The 20,755-nt window shown below is 42.3% G+C and overlaps 1 protein-coding gene across 1 annotated transcript in view; it reads left to right on the plus strand.

Annotated features, from left to right (window-relative positions):
* The window catches only part of LOC310641111 (galectin-6-like), a 34,382-nt gene extending 17,048 nt beyond the window's left edge, over window positions 1–17,334 (plus strand). Inside the window, exons 10-18 of the mRNA XM_083363876.1 lie at window positions 57–255; window positions 1,991–2,125; window positions 6,117–6,205; window positions 6,821–7,031; window positions 8,405–8,539; window positions 11,870–11,899; window positions 13,018–13,106; window positions 14,939–15,098; window positions 16,583–17,334. Of these exons, the coding sequence (XP_083220002.1) occupies window positions 57–255; window positions 1,991–2,125; window positions 6,117–6,205; window positions 6,821–7,031; window positions 8,405–8,539; window positions 11,870–11,899; window positions 13,018–13,106; window positions 14,939–15,098; window positions 16,583–16,729 (1,195 nt within the window). The 3' untranslated portion in view covers window positions 16,730–17,334. The remainder of the gene's footprint in view (window positions 1–56; window positions 256–1,990; window positions 2,126–6,116; window positions 6,206–6,820; window positions 7,032–8,404; window positions 8,540–11,869; window positions 11,900–13,017; window positions 13,107–14,938; window positions 15,099–16,582) is intronic.
* The last annotated feature ends 3,421 nt before the right edge of the window (window positions 17,335–20,755 follow it).

Here is a 20,755-nt window from a genome sequence, read left to right on the forward strand (position 1 = left end):
CAGAACTCCACTCTGGGATTCCTCCACCTCTTATTTAATTGTCCTCTTTTCTCCAGATTTTGTGTGTACTTTGCCTGTTGCCGTCACGAGGGGGCAGACGTTACCTTCCACTTCAGTCCTCAGTTTGATATTGACAAAACTGTGCTCAACACATTTTGGGATGGGAAGTGGGGAAAGGAAGAACATCACAAGATGCCCTTCCGAAAGGGTGAGAAATTTGAAATCATCTTCATTGTCAATAACACTGGATACCAGGTTGGTACACATGATAGAGGCTCCTTTGGGACTTTAGGTGACACTTCATCCCCCCTCCCCCAGAATTCACCCTTTCTCGGTAATGGACCATGAATGTATTTAACACTGACTTTCCCAACTTCATATCTTCCAGGTTGGATTTAAGAATGGAATAGAATAGAATAGAATAGAATAGAATAGAATAGAATAGAATAGAATAGAATAGAATAGAATAGAATAGAATAGAATAGAATAGAATAGAATAGAATAGAATGCAGAGTAGAGTAGAGTAGAGTAGAGTAGAGTAGAGTAGAATAGAATAGAATAGAATAGAATAGAATAGAATAGAATAGAATAGAATGTAGAGTAGAGTAGAGTAGAGTAGAGTAGAGTAGAGTAGAATAGAATAGAATAGAATAGAATAGAATAGAATAGAATAGAATAGAATAGAATAGAATAGAATAGAATAGAATGCAGAGTAGAGTAGAGTAGAATAGAATAGAATAGAATAGAATAGAATAGAATAGAATAGAATAGAATAGAATAGAATAGAATAGAATAGAATAGAATAGAATAGAATAGAATAGAATAGAATAGAATGCAGAGTAGAGTAGAGTAGAGTAGAGTAGGGTAGGGTAGGGTAGGGTAGAGTAGAGTAGAGTAGAGTAGAGTAGAATAGAATAGAATAGAATAGAATAGAATAGAATTGAATAGAATAGAATAGAATAGAATAGAATAGAATAGAATAGAATAGAATAGAATAGAATAGAATAGAATAGAATAGAATAGAATAGAATAGAATAGAATAAAAAATATTGATCAAGTGTGATTGGATACACAGTTTGCCTCTGGTGCATAAGTTCTTAGTGTACATATAAGCAAGAAGTGATAAGTCATGATCATAACCATAAAATATAATCATCATAAATCATAAGATACAACACTTAGCGATAGTCATAGGATACTACATAAACAATCAATATAAATCATACAAGGATATGAGTAAAAACAATCAACTTAAATCATGATACAAACAGCAAAGTTACAGTCAGAAGAAAGATAAGGAAATAGGTAATAGGAAAGATGAGAAGAATAGTCACAATACACCCGTACTAGGTGATGTAGTGATGTATAGGTAGTCCTCATTTAACAACAACTGAGACCAGCAACTTAGGTTATGTGATTAAGTGATGTAGTTCACTAAGTGCAAACAATACTGTGTTTATAATCAGACTTTGAAGGTTGTAAATGTCAGGATTGGTCTCATAGTTACTATTTCATCATTGTAGTAACTGCAAACGGTCACCAAATTGCAATACCAGTAGCACTTAGACTTATGTACCACTTTGTACTGCTTTATAGCCCTCTCTAAGCAGGCTACAGAGTCAGCATATTGTCCCCCAACAATCTGGGTCCTCCTTTTATCGACCTCAGAAGGATGGAAGGCTGAATCAACCTTGAGCCAGTTAGGATCAACAATGTATTCTAACCATTGTGCCACCAGGGCAGGATGAGGATGAGGATGATCTGTAGCTGAAGGGAAAACATTTTGGTCTAGGGGAAAAAAAGGTTATTAGTAAAATAAAGGCCTGTCCCTTTTTACATGTACACATTTTGACTTGTTTGATCTCCTCTATCGCTACTTGCTCAGCTTTCGGGTGGGATGTGTTCCTGGCAAGAATAAACAGGTTTTTCCTCCAAAGAAAATGGATGATCCCAAATGAGACTTGAACCCCTTGGCTTTGCTCTCTGATAGATTCTGGTGAACAGGAAGCTATATTGTACCTTTGGACACAGAATGCCGCCTCAAAACATGCGGGAAATTAGGGTTGACGGAGACCTGGAGCTGCAATCTTTGCATGTGATAGGAGAAGCAAAGATGGAGAACTTGGTAAGTATTTGTAATTGACAAGTTGGCCCCTCCTGATTTTGATCTCTCTCTGGGAATTGATTCTGGACTGCTTCAATCCCTTAACAGTGAGTACAAATAACCAGTGGAACAGCTTACTCCCAGAAATCGTGGGTGCTCTATCACTGGAGGTTTTTAAGAAGAGACTGCACAGTTACTTGTTTGAGATGGTATAGGTTCTCCTGCTTGAGCAAGGGGCTGGACTAGAAGACCTCCAACTTCCAGCTCTTTTATTTATTTATTTATTTATTTATTTATTTATTTATTTATTTATTTATTTATTTATTTATTTATTTATTTATTTATTTATTTATTTTATTTATTAAATTTTTATACCGCCCTTCTCCTGAAGGACTCAGGGCGGTGTACAGGGCAATAAATATCAGAATACAAAGTACAAAAGTTAAAAAACATTTAATAATTATGCCCGATATAATACAATAGTTAAAAGCCATGTTAAAACCCAAACCCCGAACCCATCAGACCAGGCTGGCTTGTTCAAATAAATAGGTTTTTAGATCCCGTCGGAAGGAGCGAAGGTCGGGGGCCATCCGGAGCTCAACCGGTAATGATTCCTTCCTTCCTTCCTTCCTTCCTTCCTTCCTTCCTTCCTTCCTTCCTTCCTTCCTTCCTTCCTTCCTTCCTTCCTTCCTTCTCTTCTCTTCTCTTCTCTTCTCTTCTCTTCTCTTCTCTTCTCTTCTCTTCTCTCCTCAGATGTCACCCATGCCGCTAAAAGCAACAAAGGGAACAGAGGGAGAGCAAGCCTTTCCATCTCCACACAAACCCACATGCACACAAACACAGAGTTTCTTGGGCAATTATCAGTTTATTTTGAGGCTGAAAAATTTACAGTGAACACATTTGCTTGGTCAATGGAAAGAGTCATGCCAAAGAGTCATCCAGAGTCAGTCCAAGGTTTCAGTTCTCAGCCATTCCAGAAATCAGAACTCCAAGAAGCAAAATCCACACATAAATGTCACAGGAGCCGGATGTCAGCAAAAGGAACAGAGGCAGAGCAAATCTCTTACACAGGCTGCAGCCAATTGTTACTTATTAGAAGGTTTATTCTTTTGCTTGGTGAGTTGCTTAATAGACTTTCTCTGATCTGCTCTTTCCCCCCCCCCCCCGACAGTCTTTTTTTTATCTCTCTCTCCCAATTCTCCTTTCTGCTGCTTCATGAAGATTTTTTGGGGGGTCCACCAGTCCTCCCTAAAGCTAAAGACAGGGTGGCTGCTATCAAATGTGTACGTGTTGTGATTCAGGGTCAGCCTGTGGGTTCGGCAGTTGGGTCGGACGACTCAGAGGAGGAGGAGGAGGGGGTGTTGAAGAGCTTGCTGAGGGTGTTGGAGAGCTTGCTGATGAGAGCCCTCAGCCAGGCCCCTCCCACTTGGTCACCACGGAGACCCAGCTGTGTGAGCCTGACAGTGTGGATGAAGATGACCCACAGCTGGCCCTGTTCAAGGACGCCCGATGCAGGAGGCAGTCAATCAGGAGTAAACAGAGGAAGGCAATGGGGCACCTTGGAAGGAGGCAGAGAGAAGCCATGCCCTGAACTGTATAAAAGGGGAATGCGTGGGAGGGCTGGTTTGCTGAAGGCATCCGCTTGAATAGTTCCTGTTTCATAGCTCCTGTTTCATGGTTGGTGTCTTGTTTTGCTCTGTTTTATGTTAATAAATTTGGCAGGCTTAATTCCAGCCTCTTGCCGTTTGTAAAGGGGTTGTCCCTGCCTTTTCTGCAGGGCCGGTAGCTGGCTGGTACAGAACAGTACTATGGAGCAGCCATCCCTCTGTGTTTGATCATTCCCATGTACTCTGAAAGATGGCATGAGAGATTGCATCGCCAAACGTTTTTCTTTCACAGGCCAGAGAGAGTTTGGGAGAGAGAGAAAAAAAAGACTGTCAGGGGTGAAGAGCAGAGTAGGGAAAGCCTATTATGAAACATTCAATACTATCAAGAGTAATACTATCCAGAGTATCTTCCCCCTTTAAAATTAATCTCTTTGCTACTTAATTAAAGTACAGTGAAGTGTTGCTGGAAGGAAGGGAGTGAACTAGGCATAGTGACTAAGGCATCAAACTAAAAACCAGGAGACCTTGAGTTGTACTTCTGCTTTGGCCACAAAGCCAGATGGGGGACCTTGAGCCAATTTCTCTCAGTCCTAGGAAAGAGGTAAGACAAACCACTTCCAAATCACTATGCCAGGAAATCTGCAGCAACTAGTTCAGGCAGTCGGCAAGTGATATATAAGGCCCACTTTCTCTCATAGCAATAGCAATAGCACTTAGGCTTATATACCGCTTCAGTGTTTTACAGCCCTCTCTAAGTGGTTTACAGAGTTAGCGTATTGCCCCCAACAATCTAGGCCCTCATTTTACCAACCTCTGAAGGATGGAAGGCTGAGTCAATCTTTCTAACCTGGTCAGGATCGAATTGCTGGCAGGTGGCAGTCAGCAGAAATTAGCTTGCAGTACTGCATTCTAGGGACACGGTGGCTCAGTGGGATAGGATGCTGAGCTTGTCAATCAGAAGGTCGGCAGTTTGGCGGGTCGAATCCCGAGTGCCGCGTAACAGAGTGAGCGCCTGTTACTCGTCCCAGCTTCTGCCAACCTAGCAGTTCGAAAGCACGTAAAAATGCAAGTAGAAAAATGGGGACCACTGCGGTGGGAAGGCAACAGCGTTCCATGCGTCTTTGGCATCTAGTCAGGCCGGCCACATGACCACGGAGACGTCCTTAGACAAGCGCTGGCTCTTCGGCTTTGAAACGGAGATGAGCACCGGCCCCTAGAATCGGAAACAACTAGCACGCATGTGTGGGGGAACCTTTAGCTTTACCTTTACTGCATTCTAACCACTGCACCACCACAGCTCATAGATAAAGGAAAGGAGAGGGAAGCGCATTCCGACTTGCAAGACTAATGTCAGTTCTTTGAGGTACACCAGACTATGAAACCAAAAGCCCTGCATGCAAATACTACTTTTATAGTGACACAGTTTTGCTGGTCTGAAACTTGAAAGTAGATGTTGGCAAGCTAACCCCCAAGCTCAGAAATCAAGAAGAACTTCAAGGTTCAACCGCTGAGCAGCAAAGATTCTCTCCTATTGGAAGACGTTAAAATATTTGTCACATATTTTTTTCAAAATAAATTGGACAAACTTCCCACACCCATTTGGGATTTGATCCCCTTTTTAACACAATTCCTCCCATCTAGTGTGCAGTTGCAACAGCCACCTCACCCATCCACAGATGAAACACGGTTCTCGTATAAAAGCTCCAGAAATGCAGAGGAAAAACACAGACGCTCTCTTGATCCCACCAGCCTGATTCAGTTGGCACTTGCAATGTTTCTCCTTTCCTTAAAAGTTCCTCCAGTGCATGGAGAGATTGGATAAGATGCTGGCATCCAGCCAGTCTTGCTCAATCACCCATAGAATTAAGACAGAGCTGGTCCATGGCTGCAGTCTGGTGCTTCCTCCATGCCTTCCTTCTCCTGCCATGTTGAGGAAATGATCCTTAGCAGAGGCTCTCTCAGGAGATCTTTGATTGACTCAGAGGCCATATGGAAAGGCTGATACATGGGTTGTTTATTTATTTTTATTTTATTTTAATTCCATTTATATCCCGCCCTTCTCCGAAGACTCAGGGCGGCTTACAAGCTTAGCAGTAGCCTTCATTCTATGTATATGCCTGCTTATTAGGGCTTTCACACACACACACCCAAGCGGCATTATTACAAAGTCAGCTTAATTGCCCCCAACAATCTGGGTCCTCATTTTACCTACCTCGGAAGGATGGAAGGCTGAGTCAACCTTGAGCCTGGTGGGACTCGAACCTGCACTAATTGTAGGCAGCTGGTGTTACTTAGGGAGGCATTAGCCCACTGCGCCACCAAGGGTTGTGGTTGGCTGCTTAGAAAGTCAAAGTTCTGTTTTACACTAAAGTCATTGGTTTGCTTCATCATTTACTGTGTTTCAGATTCTCCCTTACCATCAACCTGTCCCCGGTGGACTCCATCCTGGAATGTCTGTACATGTGGAAGGCACAGTGCCCAAACACTCCAAAAGGTAATGTCCCTTTGGGGGCTCATAGGAAGGACATGATGCTATCTTACTCAAAATAATGGTAATAAGATTATTATGCTATTAAGGGTAGTTTAGATAAGCCAAATTCTATGCCAAGACTAAAGACTTTTTTGATTCTTCAGGTAGCTCCGCTTCCTGCTTCTTCCAACTCCAACTAAGCCATGAGGGTGAGGAACTTGATTCTTTTCCTCAAGCAAAAATTCAGCATCCTACAGATTCCAGACTCAGGCCAATGGAGAAGGGAGGAGGAGAGAACTGTATTCTGAGATTCCTGCACCTCCCATTTTTTTATTTTAATTCCATTTATATCCCGCCCTTCTCCGAAGACTCAGGGCAGCTTACAATCTTAGCAGTAGCCTTCATTCTATGTATATCCCTGCTTATTAGGGCTTTCACACACACCCCAAGCGGCATTTTTACAAAGTCAGCTTAATTGCCCCCAACAATCTGGGTACTCATTTTACCTACCTCGGAAGGATGGAAGGCTGAGTCAACCTTGAGCCTGGTGGGATGCGAACCTGCACTAATTGCAGGCAGCTGGTGTTACTTTAGGAGGCATTAGCCCACTCCCCTTCTTTTACTCTCTCTCTCTTCCAGTTTCCCAGTGTGGTTCCGGGTGAACTTTGCCTGTACCTATAGTGAGTTGAACAACATTCCCCTCCACTTCATCCCTACCTTTGTTTATAATCACATTGGACTCAACACATTGCACGGTAGCAAGTGGGGATGGGAAGAGAAACACAAGATGGTCCTCCGAGAACGTGAGCATTTTGAGGTCATCTTCATGGTCGATAAAGAACAATACCAGGTTGGTTCATGTGACAGATCATTTTTGGGACTGCAGGTGCCTCTTTGTTTTCCCCTCTCCCCTCCAGTATTCACATTTTTTTCCGGAATGAACCATAACGTATTTATTACTGATTTTCCCAATTTCATATCTTCCAGATGGGGTTTAAGTGATGTACAGGTAGTCCTTGTTTAACAACAACTGGGACCAACAACTTCATCATTAGATGAAGTTCCTAAAAGAAACTGCCACTGTGTTTCTGATCGCACTTCAGCTTTACTTTGCTTTATAGTCCTGTGAAAGTTGTGAATGCCAGGACTGGTCTCAAAGTTACTATTTCATCACTGTCCTAATTGCAGACAGACACTAAATGAGGATGACCTGTAGCTGAAGGGAAAACATTTTGGTGAAGAGAAAGAAAACGGGTATCAGTGAAATAGCAATATCATGAAATTCAAGGTGTTGGTAATGACTTACAAAGCCCTACATGGCATGGGTCCGGATTACCTATGGCAACACCTGCGGCCGGCGTCAACTTCCCTCCGCCCTGTGCGTTCCCACAGAGAGGGCCTCCTCAGGGTGCCTCCGATCAAAGAATGTCGACTGGTGGCCCCCAGGGGGAGGGCGTTCTCTGTGGGCGCGCCAGACCTATGGAACCGCTTTCCGGTTGAGCTCCGGATGGCCCCCGACCTTCGCTCCTTCCGACGCGATCTAAAAACCTATTTATTTGAGCAATCTGACCTGGTCTGATGGGTTAGGGTTGGGGTTTTAAATATGTTCTTAATTATTGTTTTAAATTTTAAATTTGGGCATTATATTTAATTGTATTTTAACTTTTATATTCTGTTTTTTATATTTATTGCCCTGTACACCGCCCTGAGTCCTTCGGGAGAAGGGCGGTATAAAAATTAAATAAATAAATAAATAAATAAATAAATAAATAAATAAATAAATAAATAAATAAATAAATAAATAAATATAGACTTATATTGCACTACGCCAGGGGTCTTCAAACTTGGCCCATTTATGACTTGTGGATGACAACACTCAGAATTCCTCAGCCTGGCACACTGGCTGAGGAATTCTGGGAGTTGAAGTCCACAAGTCATAAAAGGGCCAGGTTTGAAGAGCCTGCACAAGTCCACATCTTGCCCCTAACAATCTGGGTCCTCATTTTACCTACTTCAGAAGGATGGAAGGCTGAATCATCCTTGAGCCAGTCAGAATCAAACTCCTGGAGTTTGCATTCTAACCACTGTGCTACCACAGACTCTCTTTTTACTCTCTATTTGATCCTCTCTATGCCCACCCCGCTCAGCTTTGGGGTAGTTTTTTTTTCCCCTGCAAAGAAAATGGATGATCCCAATTGAGACTTGATCCCTTTGATCCCACAGGTCCTGGTGAACAGGAAGCCCTTTTGTACCTATAGGCACAGAATTCCACCACAAAGGGTGCAGGACATCAATGTCGATGGAAATTTGCAGCTGCATTCTCTGATCGTGATGGGAGGACCAACAAAGGGGAATATGGTTAGTGTTTGTTATCGACAAGTTGACACCTTCTGATCCTTGATCTCTCTTTGGGCATTGATTCTGAACTGATTCAACCATTAAGATTCCACTTTTTCTTTCTCTCCTCCAGGCACTCTTTTCATACACCATTCTAACAATGTGGCCCCTTTGGGTCATCAGTTGTCTTGGCTTACAGACTTTGCATGCTACCAAAAATAACCATCAGAGGGTATGCAGCAAATGAACAGGGAACAAATTTACCGCAGGCCAAGGTCCTGCTCTCTTCCTTGCAGATGTTATAGAATAGAATAGAATAGAATAGAATAGAATAGAATAGAATAGAATAGAATAGAATAGAATAGAATAGAATAGAATAGAATAGAATAGAATGGAATGGAATGGAATGGAATGGAATGGAATGGAATGGAATGGAATGGAATGGAATGGAATAGAATAGAATAGAATAGAATAGAATAGAATAGAATAGAATAGAATAGAATAGAATAGAATAGAATAATAGAATAGAATAGAATAGAATAGAATAGAATAGAATAGAATAATAGAATAGAATAATAGAATAGAATGGAATAGAATAGAATAGAAACTTGGAGGTCTTCTAGTCTTCTAGTCCAACATATTAAAAACAAGAAAAAAAGTCAAGGAAACTGTAGGCCCACTAAAGAGAGAAGATAGCAAGGAAATTACAGGCAATATTTTTTTTTTTATTTATTTCAATTCCATTTATATCCCGTCCTTCTCCGAAGACTCAGGGCGGCTTACAAGCTTAGCAGTAGCCTTCATTCTATGTATATGCCTGCTTATTAGGGCTTTCACACACCCCCAAGCGGCATTATTACAAAGTCAGCTTAATTGCCCCCCACAATCTGAGTCCTCAATAGGGAGAAAGCAGAGTTACTTAACTCATACTTTACATCAGTCTTCACACAAAAAGAAACCATAGCCCAACATACAAAAAAAACCACTGCAAAAGACATACTAGAAACAAAAATTAAAATAAGCAAGAAAATGGTAAGAGAACACCTATCCGACCTTGATGAATATAAATCACTGGGACCCGACAGGCTACATCCCAGAGTTCTGAAAATGCTCAGAACCGTTGCACCACATCTTTCATAAATCTTGGAGCACCAGGGAAGTAGTTGAGGATTGGAAAAGGAATGATGTGGTCCCTATCTTCAGGAAAGGAAAAAAAACAAACCCAGGAAACTGCAGACCAGTTTAACATCAATACCTGGGGAGATCCTAGAAAAGATAATGAAACAAAACAGATCTGCTAATAACTGGAAGCAAACAAAGTTATAATTAGTAGCTAGCACAGATTTGTTAAAAACAGATCATGCCAAACCAATCTGATCTCATTCTTCGATAAAGTGACTAAACTAGTAGACCAGTGAAACACAGTAGACATAGTATACGTACTTAGATTTCAGTAAGGCATTTGACAAAGTAGACCACAACCTGCTCCTTGGTAAGCTAGGAAAAGGTGGAATAGACAACATCATCACCAGATGGATCCATAGCTGGCTGGCAAACTGTGCTCAACGAATAGTCCTCAGTGGCACTACATCCACATTTATTTATTTATTTATTTTAATTCCATTTATATCCCGCCCTTCTCCGAAGACTCAGGGCGGCTTACAAGCTTAGCAGTAGCCTTCATTCTATGCATATGCCTGCTTATTAGGGCTTTCACACACACACACCCCAAGCGGCATTATTACAAAGTCAGCTTAATTGCCCCCAACAATCTGGGTCCTCATTTTACCTACCTGGGAAGGATGGAAGGCTGAGTCAACCTTGAGCCTGGTGGGACTCGAACCTGCACTAATTGCAGGCAGCTGGTGTTACTTAAGGAGGCATTAGCCCACTGCTCCACCAAGGCTCATTGAGAGAAGTAAGCAGTGGGATACCACAAGGTTCCATCTTAGGCCCAGTACTCTTCAATATCATAAATGACTTAGATGAGGGAATTGAAGGGGAACTCATCAAATTTGCAGATGACACCAAACTGACAGGAGTAGCCAACACCCCAGAAGATAAACCTAGGATCCAAAAAGATCTAGACAAACTTGAACAATGGGCCCTATCCAACAAAATGAGTTTCAATGGGGAGAAAAGCAAAGTTTTACATTTAGGCAGGAAAAACCAAAGGTACAAGTACAGATTGGGCGAGATTTGGCTTAAAAACAGTAACTCTGAGAGGGACCTAGGAGTCCTAGTGGATGATCACTTAACCATGGTATAATTTTTTTGCTTGGTACAAAAAATTTTCTAGGTTTTTGCACAACCAAGGTGACAATCCCTAATTGTGTCTTAGGAGACAACTTAAGTTCAGTTGCTTTGTTACCATACAAGCTTCAGCTACACACACACACACAAACACATGTACACATATATACATATACACTACGTTTCTTGAGCAATTATCATTTTATCATATGGGCGAACAATTTATAGTGGAAAAAAAGGAATATAAACAAAGTGAGGGCTTCCCTGTAAAGTTGTGAATGGGAATATGCTGAAGAGTCGTCCAGAGTCAACCCAAGGTTCCAAAGTGGGGTCAAAGTTGTCAACCAGTCCAGAAATTAAAACTCCAAGATGCAAAATCCACTCATAAATATCACTGGAGCCAGATGTCAGCAAAGGGAAGAGAGGCACAGACAATTGCTACTCCTTTGCTTGGCAAGTAGACTAAAGACTTTCTCTGTTCTGCTCTCTTTTCTACTAACCCTAGACTGGGAAGGCTAATGTCATCCTGTCAGGGCAAGTCCAATGGTTCAGGTGGTGCTGTGACTCATCAGTCTTGTGTGATGTCAGGCTTGGTCTTCCTAAGGCTGACATTCCATAGGATCAGCTGGACAATCTCGGACTCAGAATCTGAGTCCAGAGCCTGGCCGGTGATATAAGAGTCCTTTTTCCGCCTCTCTAGCACAATAGAATTTCTGGCACACTTGAGTACTACAAGGTTAACATAATACACCTAATCTCTTTCCCCCATTGACATAATTGAGTGATTTGCAACAGGCTAAGCTATGTCTGATAAACCAGTCCTGGTTAAAACTACGGTAACTGAGTTGAAGAAGTAGTTGAAAAGCACCCATGAAAGCTTCAATTAACCTGGGTGAATGTGACACACAAACTCAGCCACTGTTGTCTTCCTATCCTTTAGGCCACTTTGCCAAGTCCTGCATATGGGAAATCACAAAATCTTCCTGTAAATACTTAGAAGGAAAAAAGCAGGGGTAGCCACAAGGTCATGCAGGGCTAGGGATTTTAGGAGAAAAACATGGAGTTGTTAACAGTCTCTTTGAATTTCTTTCCCACCAGATAATGATGGGCCCTGCAATCTACTACCCAGTAAGTACTAAGAGACTTCCTAACCTAGAGGTCCCCAACCTTTTGGGCACCAGGGACTGGTTCCGTGGAGAAAGGTTTTTCCACGGACTGGAGAGTGCGTGGTTTTGTGTGCTGCCTGTATCCTATGGATGAGGTTTTGCTTTTTTGTGCAGCCCTGTTGGTGGCATGCCGCAGCCCAGTACTGGTCCATGGACTGGGGGTTGGGGACCCCTGTCCTAACCCAACCTGTCTCTCCTTACTTTAGCCCGGATTTGTGGGATGGAGCATAAACCAGGAGGTGGTGAATTTGTCTGAGTGTATTCATGTAGAATTCAAGGAGCTGAGTATTTTCTAGTGTTTGGCTTAACCGGCAGTTATGGTGAACAAGAGACTAGAAACTGGAAATTCTGGAAATTCAGTAATCTGCCAAATGCATGATTGGTTTGGTTCACAAGCTTCTAAAATCACATGGAAGGGGAAAAAAGGAACAGTGAGTGGAATATTTCAGGGAGAATTAGCTTCTTTATGGTTAAGGAGGCGGTTAATATTAGTCCCTTTCCCCCGTGTCAAAAGCTACCCACACCCCATCACTCAGGAAATTTCTACTTAAACCAAAGAAATTGGGTTGGAAGAAGGCTGTTTGGCTAATGTGTGGCAGAGGAAAAAGAAAGATCTATAGTTTGCACCAGGAAATCAGCTCTTACAACCAAGTTCTATAAACTCAGTCTTTTGTGATGAAGTAAACCAGGGACTTTCACAGCATGTGATTTTAAAAAAAATTGGCAGCCCAGCAGCCATGCCAACACTGTCACAACCCCAACTATTATTTTGTTGCTGTTCATTGCACATAAACAATAGATTGGACTTTGAAGGTCCAGTCTGCCATCCTGACTATTTTGACCATACACTGTGGACATCCCTGCTAAGCACTTGAACCCAGTCAATGCCTTATCTGCCTGGCTTGTAAAATATCCATCCAACGCAAGATCCCTCAAGCTGACTTCTGCCCATGTTGTGCGTCTCCCTGTTGGCACCCCAAGACCTACTGGACTGTAACTACCTTAACCTGAGCTAGCAGGGACAAGTGCCATGGGTCAGAGGGGGACATTAAGGGTAATCTGTATTCTTGCCTATTTCAGCCAGTGCCCTACATATGCGACATCCCTGGAGGTCTGAAAGCCAACAGGACCATCACAGTACGAGGCACTATTCCGAAGAATGCTAAAAGGTCTTGGCTCTCTTTTTCTGCATGCATTTTGGGGCTCGGGCAGAGGAATGGAACTGTAACCATTGCGCCCACTGTCCTTCTATAGTTGGTGCCACAGGTCCCACCCTGCTGGTGTCTCCCTGACATCATATATTTCAGCCCATCTTGCCTTCAGCCTTCAAGTTGGACACCAGGCTCCGGTTTGGCTTTGGCACAACAAAATGACACTGTTAGGGCCTGTCATAGATCTTTCCCAGTTCATCTCCTTTCTCCAACTCTCCCATCTCTCCTGAATGTCTGCATTCTCAGCCCAGAGAACAAGGAAGTTGAGGGGAGTGGATGCACAACTCCACACATAGCCTGAGAAATTCACTACCACAAGAAGTAAGGGCTATTAGCAGGGTTTTATTTTATTTTATTATTTTGCTTTTATTTACTCATCAGACAAAAATCACAAACTTAAGCAAAATAAGAAAATTAAAATGTGTAAGTGACAATAGGCACTTTAGTGCACTTATGCATGCCTCCTTAGGGACCTCTTAAATATGGAGTGAGGGCCATAGAAGTTAAGTTAGAATTAAAACTGTGAAAGTTAATGGCTGGGACAACTGAATCAGGTCAAACATTCCAGATTTTGACAACTCTGTTACAAAAAATGATTTTTTTACAATTGAGTTTAGAGCAGTTTACATTATTTAAAGCAATTGTTTGCACACATTAAAGGTAAGGTAAAGGTTCCCCCGCACATGCGTGCTAGTCGTTTCCGACTCTAGGGGCTGGTGCTCATCTCCATTTCAAAGCCGAAGAGCCAGTGCTTGTCCGAGGACGTCTCCGTGGTCATGCGGCCGGCATGACTAGACGCCAAAGGCGCACAGAATGCTGTTACCTTCCCATCATAGTGGTCCCTATTTTTCTACTTGCATTTTTACGTGCTTTCGAACTGCTAGGTTGGCAGAAGCTGGGATGAGTAACAAGTGCTCACTCTGTTACATGGCACTCGGGATTTGACCCGCCAAACTGCCGACCTTCTGATCGACAAGCTCAGCATCCTAACCCACTGAGCCACCACGTCCCACATTACATTACAATTAAAGCTAAAGAAGTCATTTGCAGATAAAGCATTACTCTGTACAATTTACAATTACTATATGCTATGCCATACCTAAGTCTGACCACAAGTGTTGCAATTCTAAACTATCCAAGCCAAGAATTTCAAGCCTCGTAGCATAAGGTATTCTATTATGGACAGAAGAATGTACGACTTTCCTTGTAAAGTACTTCTGAACTCGCTCAATTGTATTAATGTACGATATGCGGTAAGGATTCCAGACAGTTGAACAGTGTTCTAGAATTGGCCTAATATGTGTGTTTTGTAAGCCCTAATGAGCCAACCAAAGTGGGGAATCTGAAAGTTCATGAAGGCATCGACAAGTTAAAGGGTTTGGGGAACTCTGGTTTAGGAGGTGCCTTTAAAGAATGATTAGGACCCAAAGCATCTTTAAGCAGGGATCAGCTGTTCTTCATCAGAAGAATGCTATTCACTGCTAAACGGCTGCTTAATTTGCATTTTTAATGCGTTTGTCTGATTTATGGAGTTGGTTTGATTGTGGCACAACATAAATGCAAAGAATAAATATCAAAAATAACAAAAATGCTAAATAGAATTTACACATTTAGCAGCAGTCTACTAATAAATAATATTTACAAGGAGAAACAACAGCTGTTTGTTTGTTTTTTTCTTTAGCCTTTATCCATGGAAGCATCTGACAGGCTGCTATTGGATTAAGAGTCAAGAGGAAATCAGATTTCCTTTTTAGTTATTCCAAAGGCCTGCTTTTTTTTCTCTTTCCAAGGTTTGAAATCAAGTTGACGGCTGGCCAGGACATCGCTCTGTCCATTAGTCCACACCTGGAAAAGAAAACTATGGTGTGCAACAGTTTTCTGAATGGCAACTGGGAACCTGAGGAACGCAACCTGCTCTTTAACCTTTTCCAACCTGGGAAATACTTTGAGGTGAGTTGGTCTTGATTCCAGCAGGGAGGGGTGTCCACAGGGTGGTGGTTAAAAAAAAAGGCAACCACAGCTATGCAATTCATGTATCACCCCTATTTTACCTGGCTTATGAGCTGTGGTGGCGCAGTGGTTAGAATGGAGTACAGCAGGCTACTTTTGCTGACTGCCAGCTGCCTGCAGTTTGGCAGTTTGAATCTTACCAGGCTCAAAGTTGACTCAGCCTTCCACCCTTCCGAGGTCAGTAAAATGAGGGCCCAGATTGTTGGGGGCAAATATGCTGACTCTGTAAACCGCTTAGAGAGGGCTCTAAAGCACCGTGAAGCAGTATATAAGTCTTAAGTGCTATTGCTAACTCATCTATCTATCGTATCTCTATGTCTTGTCTATCTTTCTGTCTTCTGTCGGTCTCTTGTCTCTATCCATCTGTCTGTCTCTTTCTTGCTCTCTTTCTCTCTCTCAAGAGCCCTGGTGGCGCAGTGGTTAGAATGCAGCATTGCAGGCTAACTCTGCTCCCTGCCGGCAGTTCGATCCTGACTGGCACAGGGTTGACTCAGCCTTCCACCCTTCCGAGGTCAGTAAAATGAGGGCCCAGATTGTTGGGGGCAAATATGCTGACTCTGTAAACTGCTTAGAGAGGGCTATAAAGCACTGGGACACAGTGTATAAGTCTAAGTGCTATTGCTATTATGCGCACACCCCTAGATTCCAGCAGGGCTTGGCTGGTTGGCCAGGAAGAAGATAGGCATATAGGCAGTGGGGAATGGAGAGAAAATCCAGCTGGTGCCTTCCATCTGCCATAATTCCCAAATAGCATAGCTTTGAAGAGTTGAAATCTGAACCTCCAGAAAGCTGGTGGGATTAATGCACCCTCCAGAAGGCGTCTCCAGAAGACCGTACAGAATCCCGTTTTTAACTCCCTCCTGGAAAATTGTCTTTGTATTGCCAGGAGAGAGGGGAGAAAACAGGATGGAAGGTAAAAGCATTGAGCCTTGGTGGAGCAGTGGGCTAATGCCTACTTAAGTAACACCAGCTGCCTGCAATTAGTGCAGGTTCGAGTCCCTCCAGGCTCAAGGTTGACTCAGCCTTCCATCCTTCCGAGGTAGGTAAAATGAGGACCCAGATTGTTGGGGGCAATAAGCTGACTTTGTAATAATGCCGCTTGGGGAGGGGGAGAAAGCCCTAATAAGCAGGCATTTACATAGAATGAAGGCTATTGCTAAGCACATTGATTTGTGCTTTAGATTGTAAGCTGCCCTGAGTCTTTGGAGAAGGGCGGGATATAAAGGGGATTTTAAAAAAAAGCACTCAAAATTCTTTTCAAGTGCTTGGAAAGCAATCAAAGCCTCCAGCCCCTTGATTACTGTGCTTTTTGATTTTGATGCAAGCTGCAGATTGTGTGTACTATGGACCTTCTTCAGTGGAATATCGGAGGTGATTCAGATGTGTTGATTTGGCCACATTAAACATCCTTCCTCTCTTCCCAGCTCTCAATCCACTGCGACAACCACAAATTCAAGATTTATGCCAACAGCCAGCCCTTCTTCAGCTACGCCTATCGTTATGTCCCTATTGAAAACATCAAAACTATCAAGATCACAGGAAATGTGACCCTTTCCTACATCACGTACTAAGTAAGGGGCGGGAGAAGAGATCAGTAGTAGCAGAGACCAGCTTTTCGCTCTCTGGCGGTACACAGAATCCTGCTGAATTTGAGTGGTCTGCAAGCTCCAGTAACTCAAGCAATCAATTAATCAGTCAGATACTCAAGAATACCATGTTCCCCCCAAAATAAGACCTGCTCTTATATATATTTTTTTGCTTCCAAAAGAGGCATTAGGTCTTATTTTCAGGGAATGTCTTTTTTTTCCCCAGGAGCTGCCAGGAGTTTTTAAATTTGTTTTTTTATTGGTTTAAACTTTTCTTATTTCTCATATTGTTTAATCCTCTTTTAATTTTTGTATTTATATCTTTTAACTTTATATCTTTTAACTCACCCAATCTGAGTCCTTCGGGAGAAGGGCGGTATATAAATAAAATTATTATTATTATTATTATTATTATTATTATTATTATTATTATTATTATTATTATTATTGTTGTTGTTGTTGTTGTTGTTGTTGTTGTTGTTGTTGTTGTTGTTGTTGTGAGCCGCCCTGAGTCCTCAGGGAGAAGGGCGGCATATAAATTTAATAAATCTAAACCTAACCGCACCTGCTTATAGTGCCACAGGGCTCCTGCTGTTGTCACCACTACAAAACCTATTATGCTGCAGCTGCTGCTGTGAGGCATATCCTGCCAACATTGCCACCACTGCGAGGCACATCCTGTCACCATTGTTGCTGCCGCAAAATGTGTCCTGCCACCATTGTCATTTTTTTTTAATTCCATTTATATCCCGCCCTTCTCCGAAGACTCAGGGCGGCTTACAAGCTTAGCAGTAGCCTTCATTCTGTGTATATGCCTGCTTATTAGGGCTTTCACACACACACCCAAGCGGCATTATTACAAAGTCAGCTTAATTGCCCCCAACAATACACACTTAATTGCCCCCAACAATACACGCTGCGAGGCGTGTATTGCCACCATTGCTGCCACCGCCATGAGGCATGTCCTGTTGGTATTGCTACCACCACCACAAGGTGTGTCCCGCCTTTGCCGCCTGCAGTGGGAGGCGTATCCCACCTTTGCTGCCCCTGCTGTGAGGTGTGTTTTGGTGTTGCCGCCGTGAGGTGATCCCTTCCATTATTGCCGCCATTGCGAGGCACGTCCCATGACATGCATCATAATGGTGGTGGCAATGGTGGGATGCATTTTGCAGTGGCATGATGCACCTCATGGCAGTGGCAAAAATGGTTCTTGTGATGGTGGCGGGACACACCTTGCAGTGGTCCGATGCACCTCGCAGCAGCAGCATTAGCAGCATGACGCACCTCGCGGCAGGAATAACAGTGAGATGTGCCTCGCGGTGGCACAGCAACAGGAGTCCTGTGGCATGGTAAGCAGGTGTGGGGCATGTGGGGCAGCTCCCCTCTCTCCCTGCTTCACTCACCTTATGTTTTAGAAAGTAAGTAGGGCTTATTTTCAGGGTAGGGCTTATTTTCAAGGAAACATGGTAGTTGAGAATATTATTCAGCATTTTCAATAAAGCATCTTGATCAAGCAATGCAACAGGCTTACTTTACCATTCATTCCCCCAAATGTGGGAATTCAGTAGTCTATTAAATATGTTCTGAGGACCCAACCCAAGTAGGAACTAGATTGGAAATCAACTACTTTGCTTTGCTTCCAAATGAGGCCTTCCATCATTACTCAGGAGTCACATTCAAGATCCATGGTACAGCCTGATTGTACAGCACGCACTACAGGAGGAAAAAAAAATGAGGTGACTAGTCGTGCACAATGTTTCTAGTCCTCTTGAGGACAAAGACGGGTGTTTACTCTTAAGCACTTGAAACACCTCTGTAGCCAAAATAATTGGTCTGTAGCTTGAAAATATGGCTTCAAATTGTTGGGGAGAATCTACAGAATCCTCATGGAGCCTGAGACACAAAAGAGAATTGATGGATCAGGATTCCCATCAGCAGTTTCTATAATCTGCCAAACACTTCTGTAGGGCTAACTAAAATTGTTATGTTTATATAATCTTGTAATTCCCAAATAACCCACCTTATGTTTAGTTCAATTACTCCAAAAGTCCATTTAGCCTACTTTGTTATGGAATCCTGCTAAGCCTTATGGGGTTTAGGAAAGCCATTAAGATGGCTCCCCCTGGGACTATACAGCTCGTCCTTGCTAAATGACCACCACTGGGACTGACAACCCATGCTCATTAAGTGAGACATCATTGACCATAATGTGTGATTGTACTGCCAGCTTCTCCAATGTCTTTGCTTGTTGGAAATTGGCTGTGGGACAAATGGTGATCACACGACCATGGGATGCTGTGACAGTCATAAGTGTGAGCACTGGCTGTAAAGTTACACTTCAGCACTGCTTCAAATGGTCACTAAATGAGAAAGTTACTAAGCAAGGTCTACCTCTAATGTATTATACTGATTTATGAAATGATGTGGTAGGTGTGATGGGAGAATTGTGCGATTGGGCTTTGCTACCTTGGTTGTTTTGGCTACAATTGTCAGCCAATCACAAGAGAAGTGGAATCTCAGCTTGAGGAAACAAGTAAATAAATCAAGTCCAGTTCTGGACTGAATTTAATCGAAGAGGAATCTGCCTCCATCCAAATCTCTATCCCTTGTTCATTCTGTCCTGGAACTGGTTTTACTGTGACTGAAATCTTGGTGGCTCCCAACCTGTCAGATGAGTCTCAGACATTTTCTGGGACTTATATCAAAAACTCTTCATCTACCAAAACAAAATTATAGGGGTCTTAAAAGGTAAAGGTAAAGCCGAACAGCCAGCGCTTTTCTGAGGACATCTCTGTGGTCATGTGGCCGGCATGACTAGACGCCAAAGGCGCACGGAACGCTGTTACCTTCCCACTGTAGTGGTCCCTATTTTTCTACTTGCATTTTTATGTGCTTTCGAACTGCTAGGTTGGCAGAAGCTGGGATGAGTAACAGGCGCTCACTCTGTTACGCGGCACTCGGGATTTGACCCGCCAAACTGCCGACCATCTGATTGACAAACTCAGCATCCTAACCCACTGAGCCACAGCGTCCCTTGCTTAGGGGTCTTGCTTACGGCTAAATTAAGGGTCTCACTATGGGTGTAATTCAAGGTGCTGTTTGTCACCTATAAAGCCCTTATGTTGTATGGCCTGCTTATCCATGGGACTGACCATCCTCAGTTGCTACAACCTGTCTGGTATCTTGAGACAGATTGGATGCACTCCAAATCCCCTCAACTATACATAGCCATTCTTCCCAGAAAGAATGACTTTGTCTGTCACTGCTGCCCACTTTACTGGGGTTAGTATGTCAATAATACCCTATGTGAGTTAACCAGGAATTTTATGTTGTAAAATAAACCCAAATATGTGGGTTTGGCTTATCCATTGATAGACTTCTCTCCGAGTATATATGGTAATACCTTTTTTTCAAAGAATCTGGATACACTCACAGATAAGTCCATTCATGGATAAGTTGAAACTCAAATTTTTAACCTGAATGCCAGAGAAAATGTACTACTTTTCCTGCAAAGAGGCAAATTGTGAAATTAAAAGATACAGAAATTTCTGCCAACAATTGAGCTGGGGCAGTTTTTATGATAAATGACTTAAGAATTACAGAATCAGCTTATCCTTGGATGGCCTTATCCTATAATAATTCAAAAACAGAAAATAATAATAATAATAATAATAATAATAATAATAATAATAATAATAATAATAATAATAATAATAATAATAATAATAAGAAGAAGAAGAAGAAGAAGAAGAAGAAGAAGAAGAAGAAGAAGAAGAAGAAGAAGAAGAAGAAGAAGAAGAAGAAGAAGAAGAAGAAGAAGAACTGGAATAACATTCTATTGTATGTTGCTGTTGTAATTAATGCTACTGTATTATCCCATTAAAAAAGAGTCTTGGAATCCACAGATTGTCATGTTTCTGACAGATGATGTTAGCAGCATTGACACAGATGATATGATTGCAAAGATATGATGTATAAAAATGAGATTCAACTCTGTACATCAGGAAGGCA

The sequence above is a fragment of the Vipera ursinii genome (genome assembly GCF_947247035.1).
Source record: "Vipera ursinii genome assembly, chromosome: 1".
Lineage (NCBI taxonomy): Eukaryota > Metazoa > Chordata > Lepidosauria > Squamata > Viperidae > Vipera > Vipera ursinii.